Source organism: Eurosta solidaginis, chromosome 4, assembly GCF_040869045.1.
Source record: "Eurosta solidaginis isolate ZX-2024a chromosome 4, ASM4086904v1, whole genome shotgun sequence".
NCBI lineage: Eukaryota > Metazoa > Arthropoda > Insecta > Diptera > Tephritidae > Eurosta > Eurosta solidaginis.
In genome coordinates, this window is record NC_090322.1 from 19441348 (window position 1) to 19458229 (window position 16882).

The 16882-nt window shown below is 39.7% G+C and overlaps 1 protein-coding gene across 1 annotated transcript in view; it reads right to left on the reverse strand.

Moving 5' to 3' along the window:
* LOC137248420 (zinc finger protein 729-like) overlaps positions 1-16882 on the reverse strand; it is a 417415-nt gene that overhangs the window by 215454 nt on the left and 185079 nt on the right. Inside the window, exons 8-9 of the mRNA XM_067779358.1 lie at positions 6628-6789; positions 810-1118 (exon numbers count right to left, since the gene is read on the reverse strand). Coding sequence (XP_067635459.1) covers positions 810-1118; positions 6628-6789 — 471 coding nt within the window. The remainder of the gene's footprint in view (positions 1-809; positions 1119-6627; positions 6790-16882) is intronic.

The following is a 16882-nucleotide window of genomic DNA, read 5'->3' on the forward strand; positions in this document are numbered from 1 at the left end:
AAACGGAAAAAATGTAAAAAATTTAAAACGGTCAATAATACAATATTGATATATGTATGTACCTATAAGAGATGGTCATTTGTTTATTTCCCTTTTATAAGTTTTATTTAATGGTTGACCGCAAATTTTAGTACAAAAGTGCGGAATCTTGCAATCGGTTTTTGAGTAGCTCCATGTGAAGCTATATTCTTAAAAGTTGGATTATACTTGGGAAACCGATGATAACGGGACATGAGGAAAAGAAATTTCGCTTGGTGGCGCACTAATCGTGATATTTTAAAAACTCTTCCTATTTTGAATATTTTGTGGTCAAAGTTATAAGGCAATTCTCGGTGAGCTTGGGACTTGAAATTTCGAACATAGTTTAAAATTGTAGTGATTGAACATGCTACGTTACTCCGGAGTTGTTTTTTTGCTTATGCTCCGGCTCTGATCGTAAACAGAGCATAGAGCAGAGATAAAAAGTGATAGCATTTCTTATACTCTGCTACGGGCTACAAATTATAAATCTTTATCTAAGAAAAAGCTTAACCGGAACATTGCCAGTAAAAAATTTAATTTTTGTGCACTTGATTAAAAATTGATTTAACTATAACTTCGTACCGGTATATCGCACAGCAAGTAGTTATCCAGTATATATAAATATTTGGTATTTTTGGAAGGGAAAATGATACATTATAAAATTCTTCGCTCTATTTTTGACCGATATCTAATAATACGCCCGCAAAAAGCCGTCATATTTGATACTTTTTGACTACCATTACATTACGGTGATCAAATAGTCTGTTAATGCCACGTTATTTTCTTACCTTCCAAGTTTTCTCTTCAATATTTTCTGCTTTAATTTGGCCTCTTCTTCCTTTAATGCTGTCATATTTCGTTCACGCGTTTCTGCATCTTCGTTTTTATGAGACGTTAAGTGTAATCGTAGCTCCGAAGCTAAAGGAAAAGCCAAGGGACAAAGTTTGCATCTGTGAATATTTACACCGAGATGTAAACGTAAATGCGTATGTAGTACACCTATTTTCATAAAGTCCCTTTCGCAGTACTTGCACTTGTATGGTCTTTCACCGGTATGAGTGCGCATATGGACGGGTACATGTGAGATGTGAGCAAACCTATTTTAAAGACAGAATGAAAAGTTATAATAAAAAACGACGTTATGACGATGATTTCAATACTACATTTACACTAGCTCCAAATACGTAGCTCCAAATGAGTTGAGGTTACCCTCTTTATCACCAAAATCATAATCCTTATAATCAGATTACCCAACACGAAATCCCTATTCCCTGTCTGAAATACATTCACATTCACACAGAAAATGGGAAACTTTGATAGAGGCGACTAAATACCCAAATGAAGACTTCTAAATAACCAAATGATTGGGTTGCGGAGCGCAACCCTCTCAAGGGATTGCTAGCGCAATGTATAGCTTATCCAACCCAATTATAAACCCCATTTACCCGTGTTTATTTAGCAGGCGAGGTCCTTGCGACCCCAAGTTCTTCATGGAACTCGGGGATGGGGGTGGGGTGGCCTACAAGGCGCAATGTGGTCATATTAAATCGTTCCCGAGATGGTCGGACTTCTATCTTAATGGTACTTGTCTCCGGAACGTACCGGGCCTATATCCGGAAAGGACCATCAACATCGATTACAATCTCAAAACCCTCAGGAAGCGTCGCTACAACAACACGATAGTGTGTAGTCTGTGCTCTCGGTAAAGGACTGGTCTGCCAACTCAGAAACAGCACTAATATTGGGACGGAAGCGATGCATGGAATTTAGGAGAACCCTCTCACAATACCGGGCAGCATTAAGAATTATGCAGCGCTTGACTGCAGTGATCGACCCAACCGACAGCGAAAGCGAGCGTGGAAGAATTTCGAAGACAGTTCACTCACTACGACTTTGCTATGAGCAATTCTCAACTTTGCAGCCTGATTTTAAGAGACAGAGAAGGGGTAAACAGGAACCACACCTCTAAATCTGCAAAGCAGAGCGACGAGGGAAGTCTAAGTACTGAAATACCACGTATCTCAAAAGCTGCAATGCATAAATAGGAGGGAAATAGTGGCATTAAAAGTAAATACGAAAAGACTAGTAAGCTAACGGGTGATGCAGCTTACTCGCTGATACACCAAAGTCCATACACCCATGTTTGAATATCACGTGTGGTGAAGTCGGAGGATACGCTAAATATGTTGCAGCGCCAAACCCCGAATATACCAACACCTGAAAGTAGCGACAAATGGCGAGGGCATACTTATGCTTGTCTGGATCAAACGGTTGTGTTGGCAGGTGCCGGATCTCGTCATAGTGCTTATGGAGATGTTCCGTAACCCGCGAGGAGGCGCGGCTAGATCAAGCCGCTGTTTGTTAGGATGGCCTGGTTTGTGGCAATTTCACAAAAACTGCCTGTTCAGCATTTGGTTGTGCTCTTTAATCTTGAGCTCTTTGGCCTCACTATGCAGATGGTGTTCGGGGTTCATAGGAAGACTCCCGGTGGCAGTTCTGATAGCAGCATTTTGAAAGGCCTGCAGCCTTTTCCAGTATGTGTTTTTAAGACCAGGCGACCAAACTGGTGACGCATAGCTCATGAGCGGCCGGCCAATTGCTTTGTACGTGGTTTCCAACGTTTCTTTATCTTTTCGCCAGGTGCTGCCGGCAAGCGACTTTAGGATTCTTTTGCGGCTTTGTACTTTAGATACAATTTCGGTGGCATGCGTCTTGAAGGTCAGAGTATTATCGAACGTTACTCCTAACATCTTTGGGTGACTGACAGTCGGTAGTGTGACAACATCGACGTAAACGTCTAATATTTGCGATATCTGTTCCTTCCACGTCGCAAACAGAGCTTACTTACTTACTTAATTGGCGCTTGACCGCTTAAACGGCTATGGCCGTCCAACAAGGCGCGCCACTCGCTCCTTCTCTCTGCCAACCGGCGCCAATTGGTCAAGGAGTTTAAATCGTTTTCCACCTGGCCCTTCCAACGGAGTGGGGCCGCCCTCTACCTCTGCTTCCGTAGGCGGGTTCCGATAGACACACTTTCTTGGCCGGAGCATCATCTTTCATTCGCATAACATGACTAACCCAGCGAAGCCGCTGCGTTTTAATTCTCTAGACTATGTTGCTGTCTGCGTATAGCTCCTACAGCTCATCGTTAAATCTTCTTCGGTACTCGCCATAGCCAACGCGTAGAAGTCCATAAATCGTTCAAAGAACTTTTCTCTCGAACACTCCCAGAGCCGTTTCATCTGATGTTGTCATGGTCCATTTGTCTGCACCATATAGCAGGACGGGAACGATAAGTGACTTGTAGAGTATGATTTTCGTTTGCCGAGAGAGCACTCTACTTTTCAATTGCCTACCTAGTCCAAAGTAGCATTTATTGGCAAGAGTGATTCTTCGCTGGATTGCAGAGCTGATGTTGTTGCTAGTGTTGATGCTGGTTCCCAAATAAACGTAGTCTTTTACTATTTCGAAATTATGTTGTTGTTGTTGTAGCAGTGCTTCGCCCCATCAGGTGCGACCAGGGATACAACAAATTAAATGGGGTTACACTGAAATGACAGCCCTTGGTCTACTTTTCAATTGCCTACCTAGTCCAAAGTAGCATTTATTGGCAAGAGTGATTCTTCGCTGGATTGCAGAGCTGATGTTGTTGCTAGTGTTGATGCTGGTTCCCAAATAAACGTAGTCTTTTACTATTTCGAAATTATGTTGTTGTTGTTGTAGCAGTGCTTCGTCCCATCAGGTGCGACCAGGGATACAACAAATTAAATGGGGTTACACTGAAATGACAGCCCTTGGTCGGGAAAAATCCGGAGTCTCTCCGACACGTAGAACCGACTGCCTTGGGAAGAGATTTCGAAATTATGGCTGCCAACAGTAGCGTGGTTGCCAAGGCGCATATGCGCTGGCTCTTTGCTCGACGACAGCTTCGTTTTGTCCTCATTCACCACCAAACCCATCTTTACCGCTTCTTTTTCCAGTTTGGAGTAAGCAGAACTAACTGCGCGGGTGTTTAGGCCAATAATATCTATGTCATCAGCATATCGCACACTAACTACAAAAGAGTCATAACTTAAAATTTTTAAAAATCGGTTTTTTTCCATAAACCAATTCACAGTACACATCTCTAACTGCCCCTTAAATTTCGTTGTCATTATTTTCTTCTTTTACTGGAAAATCACCGTTATGCCAGTTTCGGTGTTGATTGTATGGCTTGCGCTGTATCAACTAATGAGTACTATTTTTAGTTGTGTCAATGCGCTTAAGAACAAGTTTTTTTACGCATAAAGCGTATTATTTTAAATTCTGACTATATTGTTGCAAACAAGTTTTAACTTTGTTGTGTATTAATTACAATTGTGTCTTTTTATGCGTAAAGAGTAAGTAAATTTGCTTGTATTATTGTGAAATGTGCCTTTTTTGATGAAATAATTGTCATATATAATTGTCATAAATAGTCATAATTAAAAATTGCTATATATTTTGTCCGTAAACAAATAATTACAACAAAATTTCGTCAATTCATTTTATAATGAAGGTCTCCTTCTTTGTAAAACTGGATTTCAGTATAACATTACAGACGTTTTCACGTAAGCCGTTTTTCTTCTCTCCGGAACATTTACATTTTTCAAGTTGTGACTCTTTTGTAGTTGGTGTGCGATATGCCAGTAATTGCACACTTTTATAGAATATTGCTCCAGAGCGGTGATAATGCCAGGTTGCGCGAGGTGAAGAAACTGGAATATCGGGGAGATAGCTGTTTATTTTAGAAACTAATTTATCAATTGATGTGCCAGGTCCTGTTGCCATAAGCGTGCAGTCGTCAGCATAGGAAATGATAGTAACTCCTTCTGGTGGGGGTTTCCAACGTCTTCGCTACTGGCGAAAGGAGTGATATCGGTAGATATGGGGGTAGACTAGTAATACTCGTTGCGGGAAAGGAGTCAAACGACGCGTATTGACGTCGATAGCAATAATCTGAAGGCGGAAAAGAAATGAGATATTTGCAGTCAATGTTGCCAATTTTCATGCGGCTTTTGTAACACTGTTGTACACAGGAAAAAATTGTGTGTACAAAGGGGTTTTGTACGGAAGGACGCCCAATAAGAAAAGTGTTCTACACAAAAATACTATGAATATCGCCGCATGTTTCAGAGGGACCCGGGTTAATTCGTCGGTTTTTCTTTAATATCTTTTGAGGGACTCAACATTTTCCGTCTTCGGATTATTAATACTGAGGTCAAGACGCGTCTTTTGACACATCTTACGATATTTTTGGACGCGTATTAGCACTCGATCCCTGTTCTAGGCTTTTATCGAAAAAAATCAAAAAAATGGAAATCTAGATCTGGCATTGCACCGACGGTCTTTGCATGGTAGTTGAAGACCCAAACCACTGTGTCTGCTGTAAATAAAACGTGCAATATAACACTAGCATTGTCATCGAATAGAAACAAGCCTCGAAAACAAAATGCAAAAACGTGTACGGTACGCTATTCGCAATTTTTTATTATGTACCCTTTCTAATACATACATATCGCACACTAACTACAAAAGAGTCATAACTTAAAATTTTTGAAAATCGGTTTTTTCCATAAATCAATTCACAGTACACATCTCTAACTGCCACTTAAATTTCTTTGGCATTATTTTCTTCTTATGTCAGTTTTGATGTTGATTGCATCGCTTGCGCTGTATCAACTAATGAGTACTATTTTTAGTTGTGTCAATGTGCTTAAGAACAAGTGAACAGTTTTTTTTACGCATAAAGCGTATTATTTTAAATTCTGACAATCTTGTTGCAAAAAACTTTTAACTTTGTTGTGTATTAATTAAAGTTGTGTCTTTTTATACGTAAAGAGTAAGTAAAGTTGCTTGTATTATTGTGAAATGCGCCTTTTTTGATGAAATAATTGTGAATGTACGAGTAGTAAGTTTTCTTAGTAATAGTCATAATTCAAAATTGCTATATATTTTGTCAATAAACAAATAATTACAACAAAATTTCGTCAATTCATTTTATAATGAAGGTCTCCTTCTCTGTAAAGCTGGATTTCAGTATAACATTACAGACGTTTTCACATAAACCGTTTTTCTTCTGTCCTGAACATTTACATTTTTCAAGTTGTGACTCTTTTGTAGTTAGTGTGCGATATGTACATATATACACTTCCACAATTCTTCATATGACAGATAAATTTATTTATTTATATAATATTTATTTATATTTTTTTGGTTTTTGCGAGTTTATGACATTACCCCAAAAATGTACGCAGATTTCGTGTTGGGGTTGAGGATTTTAGGGTTTTTTTAAGCTGAGAATTTTGTGTTTGTGGATTTAGAGTTAGTCCCCTTTTCAAAGGGTTTACATTGGCGTGGTTTGCATCTTCTTTTAACTTTCCTACTCGACTGTCAGGATATAAATACATCGCAAGAAAATGCACTAACTTTAAATACGATAAAGAAATATATCGCATAGGTGGATCATAATTTCAGGCCAAAAACGATGAAATACGATCACATTATTTCTAAAAAGCATCGCATATGGAATTTGGAACCCAAACTGACGCTTTACGTCCAGTGTAAATTTTAGATAAGAAAACTTACCGCATTTCACAAATATCACATTTATAAGGCTTTTCGCCGCTATGGATTCGTTTATGTTCCCTTAAATAACTTTTTCGATAAAAACATTTACCACAAATATCGCACTCGAGTTCGTTGCCTTGATGTTTAACTTGGTTGCTTTCTTCAAGATTTTCTTTACATCTGAATAAAAAAAAAAAAAACACAGTTAATCAAAGAAACGTAGTTGTTTTAAGATATAAGAATAGGTTAGATGCAAATTATCATGATAGAGTTTATTAAAATATGACGTCCAATAACGTCAATGGAATTAAAGTCAATTAATAACTTAATTATTATATAATACTAGCAGACCCGTCAGATGTTGTTCTGCCCTAAATTTGGTCTATCTGCATACATTTTAATAAGCTTTTTCCATCTAACTCTGCCCTCCCCCTCTTCAGTTTTTCTTATTCCATTCATTTACTCCTCCCGCCGTCTTTTTCGCTTCATTTATCTCTATGTTCGTCTCATTCTAGCTCTTTCTCAGTCTCCTTCTCCTTCCTCCTTTTCTCTTCTATCAAGTTCTTCTTCATCCCTTATTGCCAGTCCCAGAGGGTGGTATGTATTTTGTTCCAGTCCCATTCCGAGTTCCAGTCGCACTCCGAGTCTCAGTCCAAGTCCTAGGTCTAATCGCAGTCCCGGTCCGTCTCTGGTCTACTACACAGCAAAAAGGATCGTAAATACAAGTCGAATAGGACGTATGTAAATAGGTATGTGGGTATTATTAATTCATGTCGCTATTTCGGCTTCTCATGCATATTTATCAGTTTTGCCAGGTAGATGCGAAAAAATCGAATATCACAATGAAACTTACTCTAAAGCTCTCAGCAACAGCTTTAATTTGATATCCATATAACACACATTCTAGGGGTATCCGGGTCCACGTTTTGGCCTATATCTCGAGACCTTAGTCATCCAGCGGTATAAAAATTACTCTGTACTAAAGCATACATCAACAGCTTCAATTTGAAACCCATAATGTAAAAACATATCCTAGTGTTACCCTGATCCACGTTTTGAGCCATATCTCGAGACGCTAGTCACAAATAGGTATGAAAATTACCCCGTACTAAAGCACTCATTAACAGCTTTCATTTGTTATCCATATTTTATAAACACATTCTAGGGGTACCCGCGCCCACGTTTTCGCCTATATCTCGAGACCCTAGTCACCCAGGGGTACGAAAAATACCCCTATCGAAGTACTCAGCTTCCATTGATACCATTTGATACCCATATTGTACAAACAGATGCCAGGATTACCCAGGTCCACGTTTTGATCTCAGGACCCTAGCCAGAACGGGATAAAAAGTATCCGTCTCCTGGTTCTAAGCTACCTCTCCACCAATTTTCAGCCAAATCGGTTCATCCGTTCTTGAGTTATAAATAGTGTAACTTACACCACTTTCTTTTATATACATATATAGATAATATGAATTTTTACCTTAGTCTAAGTAACTCGTGGCCGATTATGCTAACACCAAAAATTAAAAAAATAAGGACGATAGAATTTCACTGTATTTCAACTCAGCAACACGTGGCGGTTATGTTATTTAATTGTAGGTTATATTTTTAACATACCGCCATCTATAATAATACTTAGGCAAGGTGCACACGAGGCTACGCGTCATAGACGCGTATTAGACGCTGCAGGCGAAATCTGTACGCTTTGATGTAGAACACATGTACTTGAATGGAGAGCTGCACACGAGGCGTAAGCTGCATGAGAACGACAAAGCATGAACGCTTCATGTAGCTAAGCGTACAGCAATGTTGGTCGCTGAGCGTACGTACGCTTGAAAAACAGGGAGAACAAGATGTTTGTTTACATTTTTTGTATGCAAATTTGTGTAATTAGTTAATTTAGTTAATAAAAGTGCGTGAAAGGTATATTACCAGAGCGAAAAAGAGTATTCAACACCATAAAAGCCTGGTTAGACGTTGTTGAAGCGATTAAAAATCTAAAAAGTGTTGGAAACTAGAAATCACTTTTTTCTCTAGTCCGCGGTGGTGTAAAGTAGCCTTTCATAATTTACAAAGGCACGGGGATGCAAACAACTTTTAATACCTATTTTCCTCTGGTTTCGGGGATGGATATACGTGAAGAAATTTAAATGAGAAATCGTAGCTACATGTCATATCTTGTACGCGTCTATGAAGCTGCGCCTCGTGTGCATCTTGCCTTACTCAATCAAGTCAACATATGTCACCATATATAAGAATCATTTGGAGCTAATAGATAATTGTGACTGTCAAATAATAGACAAATAATTTGCAATGAAATAATATTGCAACTGTAAACTGAGGATAGGTTACATTATCCTATATTTCAAGTTAGATCAAGCTACACAAGGGGTGCAAAACAACTTCAAAATGACACCTGATTTTTATATATAAAGATACTAGCGTACCCTCGCCCGCTTCGCTAGGCGATTTGCTCTAAGAGAATAAATTAATACGAAACAAAGCAAATTCTTTGATACAATTTCATTCGAACTTTATTGTAACACTTTTTGGGAGACAACGTTTTTAGGTTTTACGTAATACGGTTTCGCGTAATTGAATAATGACGCTGGTTTGCCTACTCGTGAGCAAGCTACATACAATTGTCCATGAGAAAAAATTGGATATTCTAAATTAATACCGCACATTTGTAGAGACTGTCCTTGCGCCTTATTAATTGTCATACTGAAGGCAAGGCAAATAGGGAACTGCAAACGTTTGAAATCGAATGGTAGATCCGTCGGAATCAGTGGAATTCTGGGTATTAAAACGTCTTCTCCTTTGTACTTCCCTTTCAAAATTGTTGCTTCGATAACGTTACCCATTAGTTTCTTCACAGCGAGTCTGGTACCGTTGAAAGTCGTGGCACATTAATGTTGCGCAGCATAATAATCGGTGCTCCAATTTTTAGTCGTAATTTATGAGGTGGTAGGCCTGGCAAATCGAGTGAGTTTAAAAATTCAGTTGGATAATTACGACAGAAAATGTTAGGCAATGGTAATGTTTGCCTGAAATCTCCAGCCAATAAAATCATGGCACCTCCAAAGACTGTTTTGCTTCAAAGTTCTATCAAGTGCTTGCAATGATTTCTTGTGTGCCAAGGTACACTCATCCCATACGACCCATACGACGAGCTTAAATACTTTAAGAACTTTTGCCATTCCAGATGTTTTCGAAATCGGTATCGTTATCAGTGTTCGGACTTGAAAAGTTTGATTAGTGGTAAATTTTCCAAAAAATAGTGGTTGATTTGAGAAAAAAGTGATAGATTTCGGTTATATTTTAAATATCTTGATATAATGAATAATAACCACTTTTTTATACTCAGTTGAGCAGAGCTCACAGAGTATATTAACTTTGATTGGATAACGGTTGGTTGTACATGTATAAAGGAATCGAGATAGATATAGACTTCCATATATCAAAATCATCAGTATCGAAAAAAAATTCGATTGAGACATGTCCGTCCGTCCGTCCGTCCGTCTGTCCGTTAACACGATAACTTGAGTAAATTTTGAGGTATCTTGATGAAATGTGGTATGTAGGTTCCTGGGCACTCATCTCAGATCGCTATTTAAAATGAACGATATCGGACAATAACCACGCCCACTTTTTCGATATCGAAAATTTCGAAAAAATCGAAAAAGTGCGATAAATAATTACCAAATACGCATTAAGCGATGAAACTTGGTAGGTGAGTTGAGCTTATGACGCAAAATAGAAAAATAGTAAAATTTTGGACAATGGGCGTGGCACCGCCCACTTTTAAAAGAAGGTAGTTTAGAAGTTTCGCAAGCTGTTATTTGGCAGTCGTTGAAGATATCATGATCAAATTTGGCAGGAACGTTACTCTTATTACTTCATGTCTGCTTAATAAAAATTAGCAAAATCGCCCACTTTTAAAAAAAAAATTTTTTTAAATTCAAATTTTAAAAGAAAAGTTAATATCTTTACAGTATATAAGTAAATTATGCCAACATTCAACTCCAGTAATGATATGGTGCAACAAAATACAAAAATAAAAGAAAATTTCAAAATGGGCGTGGCTCCGCCCTTTTTCATTTAATTTGTCTAGGATACTTTTAATGCCATAAGTCGAACAAAAATTTACCAATCCTTGTGAAATTTGGTAGAGGCTTAGATTCTAGGACGATAACTGTTTTCTGTGAAAAAGGGCTAAATCGGTTGAAGCCGCGCCCAGTTTTTGTACACAGCCGACCGTCCGTCCTTCCGCTCGGCTTTTAACACGATAACTTGAGCAAAAATCGATATATCTTTACTAAACTCAGTTCACGTACTTATCTGAACTCACTTTGTATTGGTGTAAAAAATGGCCGAAATCCGACTATGACCACGCCCACTTTTTCAATATCGAAAATTACGAAAAATGAAAAAAATGCCATAATTATATACCAAATACGAAAAAAGGGATGAAACATGGTAATTGTATTGGTCTATTGACGCAAAATATAACTTTAGAAAAAACTTGGTAAAATGGGTGTGACACCTACCATATTAAGTAGAAGAAAATGAAAAAGTTTTGCAGGGCGAAATCAAAAGCCCTTGGAATCTTGGAAAGAATACTGTTCGTGGTATTACATATATAAATAAATTAGCGGTACCCGACATTTTGGTCGATATCTCGAAAACGCCTTCACATATACAACTAAGGGCCACTCCCTTTTAAAACCCTCATTAATACCTTTAATTTGATACCCATATCGTACAAACACATTCTAGAGTCACCCCTGGTCCACGTTTATGGCGATATCTCGAAAAGGCGTCCACATATAGAACTAAGGCCCACTCCTTTTTTAAATACTCATTAACACCTTTCATTTGATACCCATATCGTACAAAAAAATTCTAGAGTCACCCCTGGCCCACCTTTATGGCGATATCTCGAAAAGGCATCCACCTATGGAACTAAGGCCCACTCCCTTTTAAAATACTCCTTAACACCTTTCATTTGATACCCATATCGTACAAACAAATTCTAGAGTCACCCCTGGTCCACCTTTATGGCGATATCTCGAAAAGGCGTCCACCTATAGAACTAAGGCCCACGCCCTTTTAAAATACTCATTAACACCTTTCATTTGATACCCATATCGTACAAACAAATTCTAGAGTCACCCCTGGTCCACCTTTATGGCGATATCTCGAAAAGGCGTCCACCTATAGAACTAAGGCCCACGCCCTTTTAAAATACTTATTAACACCTTTCATTTGATACCCATATTGTACAAACGCATTCTAGAGTCACCCCTGGTCCACGTTTATGGCGATATCCCGAAAAGGCGTCCACCCATAGAACTATGGCCCACTCCCTTTTAAAACACTTATTAACACCTTTCGTTTGATACCCATATTGTACAAACACATTCTAGAGTCAACCCTGGTCCACTTTTATAACGATATTCCGAAAAGGCGTTCACCTATAGAACTAAGACCCACTCCCTTTTAAAATACTCATTAACACCTTTCATTTGATACCCATATAGTACAAACAAATTCTAGAGCCACCCCTGGTCCACCTTTATGGCGATATCTCGAAAAGGCGTCCACATATAGAACTAAGGCCCACGCCCTCTTAAAATACTCATTAATACCTTTCGTTTGACACCCATATAGTACAAACGCATTCTAGAGTCACCCCTGGTCCCCTTTATGACGATATCACGAAACGGCGTCCACCTATGGAAATAAGGATCACTCCCTTTTAAAATACTCATTAACACCTTTCATTTGATACCCATATCGTACAAACAAATTCTAGAGTCAACCGTGGTCCACCTTTATGGCGATATCCCTAAATGGCGTCCACCTATAGAACTATGGCCCACTCCCTCTTAAAATACTCTTTAATACCTTTCATTTGATACACATGTCATACAAACACATTCCAGGGTTACCCTCGGTTCATTTGCCTACATGGTTATTTTCCCTTATGTTGCCACCATAGCTCTCAACTGAGTATGTAATGTTCGGTTACACCCGAACTTAATGCTCGATATATCGACCAAAATGTGAACCAGGGTGATCCAGAACTTCATCTGTCGGGTACCGCTAATTTATTTATATATGTAATACCACGAACAGTATTCTTTCCAAGATTCCAAGGGCTTTTGATTTCGCCCTGAAAAACTTTTTCATTTTCTTCTACTTAATATGGTAGGTGTCACACCCATTTTACCAAGTTTTTTCTAAAGTTATATTTTGCGTCAATAGACCAATACAATTACCATGTTTCATCCCTTTTTTCGTATTTGGTATATAATTATGGCATTTTTTTCATTTTTCGTAATTTTCGATATTGAAAAAGTGGGCGTGGTCATAGTCGGATTTCGGCCATTTTTTACACCAATACAAAGTGAGTTCAGATAAGTACGTGAACTGAGTTTAGTAAAGATATATCGATTTTTGCTCAAGTTATCGTGTTAAAGGCCGAGCGGAAGGACAGACGGTCGGCTGTGTATAAAAGCTGGGCGCGGCTTCAACCGATTTAGCCCTTTTTCACAGAAAACAGTTATCGTCCTAGAATCTAAGCCTCTACCAAATTTCACAAGGATTGGTAAATTTTTGTTCGACTTATGGCATTAAAAGTATCCTAGACAAATTAAATGAAAAAGGGCGGAGCCACTTTGAAATTTTCTTTTATTTTTGTATTTTGTTGCACCATATCATTACTGGAGTTGAATGTTGGCATAATTTACTTATATACTGTAAAGATATTAACTTTTCTTTTAAAATTTGAATTAAAAAAAATTTTTTTTAAAAAGTGGGCGTGGTCGTTCTCCGATTTTGCTAATTTTTATCAAGCAGACATGAAGTAATAAGAGTAACGTTCCTGCCAAATTTCATCATGACATCTTCAACGACTGCCAAATAACAGCTTGCAAAACTTCTAAACTACCTTCTTTTAAAAGTGGGCGGTGCCACGCCCTTGTCCAAAATTTTACTATTTTTCTATTCTGCGTCATAAGTTCAACTAACTTACCAAGTTTCATCGCTTAATCCGTATTTGGTAATGAATTATCGCACTTTTTCGATTTTTCGAAATTTTCGATATCGAAAAAGTGGGCGTGGTTATTGTCCGATATCGTTCATTTTAAATATCGATCTGAGATGAGTGCCCAGGAACCTACATACCAAATTTCATCAAGATACTTCAAAATTTACTCAAGTTATCGTGTTAACGGACAGACGGACGGACGGACATGGCTCAATCGAATTTTTTTTTCGATACTGATGATTTTGATATATGGAAGTCTATATCTATCTCGATTCCTTTATACCTGTACAACCAACCGTTATCCAATCAAAGTTAATATACTCTGTGAGCTCTGCTCAACTGAGTATAAAAATAATATCCATATTCCAGCAATTCAAGAAACAAAATTAAATGTCAGATCGGACCTCCGAACCTGCGATGGCTGCAACATTCATAGGCAAGATCGCACAAGGGGAAATGGTGGTGACCTTGCCTTACCACTCATCACTCCGTGCAATATAGTCTATTTCATTCCAACATCAGCCGCAGGGATAATACCTTAGAAAGACATCCGGTCAGGCGATGTTGAGTTAGAAATAATTAGCATCTATATTCCCCCTCCCACCTGCCGACCAAGTGGCTATCACCCTGATACCAGTACGCTACTCTGTGGCGAAACGCGTCTTACCCTTGATTTCAACGCTCACCACGATCTCTGGCATTCCAGCCTGCCAGTCGACAGTAGAGGCAGGCAGCTGGCAGAGCAAATAGGCAAAACAACTATCTGCATGATAAACGGCGATGCCCCCACCAGAATTGCAGGTAATTACCATAGCTCACCTGACATCTCAATCGTCAGCGCAGGGCTCATAAATTGCGTTCAATGGCAACCGATGCTTACTCTAGCTTCTGATCTCCTGCCCATACTCCTTTCAATTGAGCGACCTGCTAATTTTATCACCTCTGAAAAGCGGACTTTCATTAATTTTAAACAACCCAACTGGGAAAATTACACAACCTTTACAAACCAATATCTTTCTGTTCTTCCTGTTCCGACCGATGTCCGGCAGGGCAAGCGTCCGTTCCGCTTCATCCCGGCCGGTAGAATACCTGAAATCATACCGCATATCCCGGCCGAAGCCGCAAATTTAGCAAGAGAACGTGAACTTGCCAGATTGCTACAACAACAACAACCTTGCCAGACACCTCAACCCTAGAAACCCCCTTATTAGGAGTCTTAATTTGGATATCATGCGGTTGGTAAATGAACTTAAACGTACCAAATGGGAAGAGCATCTAAAGAACTGCAACCACTCTGCGGGCGTTGGTAAATTGTGGTCATCCGTCAAATCCTTGTCTAATCCTACCAAACACAACGACAAAGTTTTTTCTAAAATCTTCGGTGACAAAACTTTATCCGATTCGAAGAAATGCGCGAGCGGCTTTTGCCGTCAATTTATAATGCATTCTTCTGTAGACAAAGCCAGACGTCGTGCTAGCAGACGACCCCATAAACATAAACACGAGGTCCCACCCATTACCATCATCCCCACAGAGGTTGAAGCAGCAATCCGGAAGGCCAGGCCCTCCAAGTCGATTGTCCCCGACGAAATAGCCATGCCAATGCTTAAAAACCTTGGCGATGAGTGAATAAAATATCTAACACATGTTTTCAACCTGTCACTGGAATCCTTCGTCATCCTGGAAAATGGAAAATGGGAAGGATAATCCAGCTCCTAAATCCTAGCAAACGAGGCGAGTTGTTGTTGTTGCAGCGCTTCGCCCCATCCAATAGGTCTGACCAATCACACATTGTCATCAATATCCTCTAACGGGAGTCCAAGGAAACTTGCTGTTTCGACAGGGGTGGACCATAATGAAAGGGGTGGTAGAGGCGTTGGTTCCACATTACAATTAAAGAGATGGTTGGTGTCATGTGGGGGCACATTGCAAGCGGGGCATACATTTTGTATGTCGGGGTTGATTCTGGATAGGTAAGAGTTTAACCTGGTACAGCATCCACATCGGAGTTGGGCTAGAGTGACTCGCGTTTCCCTAGAGTGTGCGTTCCTCTTCCGCAAGTTTAGGGTATTGCTCTTTGAGTACTGGATTCACCGGGCACTTCCTGACATAGAGGTCCGACGCATGTTTATGGAGTTCACCAAGGACCTGCTTATGTTTTTTGGCTTCATACGGCTGTGTTCTCAGGTGCGTATTTCCTCATAGTGCTTACGGAGGTGACTCCTTAAGCCCCTGGGCGGTGTTGGCTCATCAATCAGATGTCTGTTGGGATGCCTAGGTTTCTGGGTATTCAAAAGAAACTGTTTGGTTAGCATTTCATTTCTTTCCCTTATTGGGAGTATTCTCGCCTCATTATGTAGATGGTGTTCTGGGGACATAAGGAGACAACCCGTGGCGTTTCTGAGGGCAGTATTTTGGCAGGCCTGTAGCTTCTTCCAGTGGGTAATCTTTAGGCTTGGCCACCATATCGGGGAAGCGTAGCATGCAATCGGCTGGCCAATTGCTTTTTAAGTGGTAATGAGCGTTTCTTTATCTTTTCCCCAAGTACTGCCAGCAAGAGATTTAAGGATTTTATTACGGCTCTGGATTTTCGGTACAATTTCGGCTGCATGCTCACCAAAATGTAGATCCTGATGGAACGTCACACCCAAGATTTTGGGGTGTAGGACAGTCGGTAGCGTAGTGCCATTGACGTGAACGTTCAAAATGGTCGACATTTGGGAAGTCCATGTCGCCTATGATTTAGTCAGTGATAATGTCAGATTTCGCGAGGTGAAGAAACTGCAGAGATCAGGGAGGTAGCCGTTTATTTTGTTACATAGCTCATCGATCTGTGGGCCTGGGCCTGTGGCCATTATTGCGCTGTCATCGGCGTAGGAAACGATAGTAACTCCTTCTGGTGGCGAAGGTAGCTTAGATATGTAGAAGTTAAACAAAAGTGGGGATAGGACATCACCATGTGGCACCCCTTGTTTAACTCTCCTTGGTTTTGATGTTTCGTTTCTAAATTGCACCGATGCCTACCGTCCACCCAGATAATTTGCGGTCCACCTTTTAAGACTTGGGGGAAGGGTAGACCCTTCCAGGTCTTGCAGTAACGTGCCATGGTTGACCGTATCAAAAGCTTTTGATAGGACTAGCGCAACGAGTACAGTTCTCTGGTGGGGGTTTTCATATAAACCGCAATTTATCTGGGTGCTAATGGCATTTAGCGCG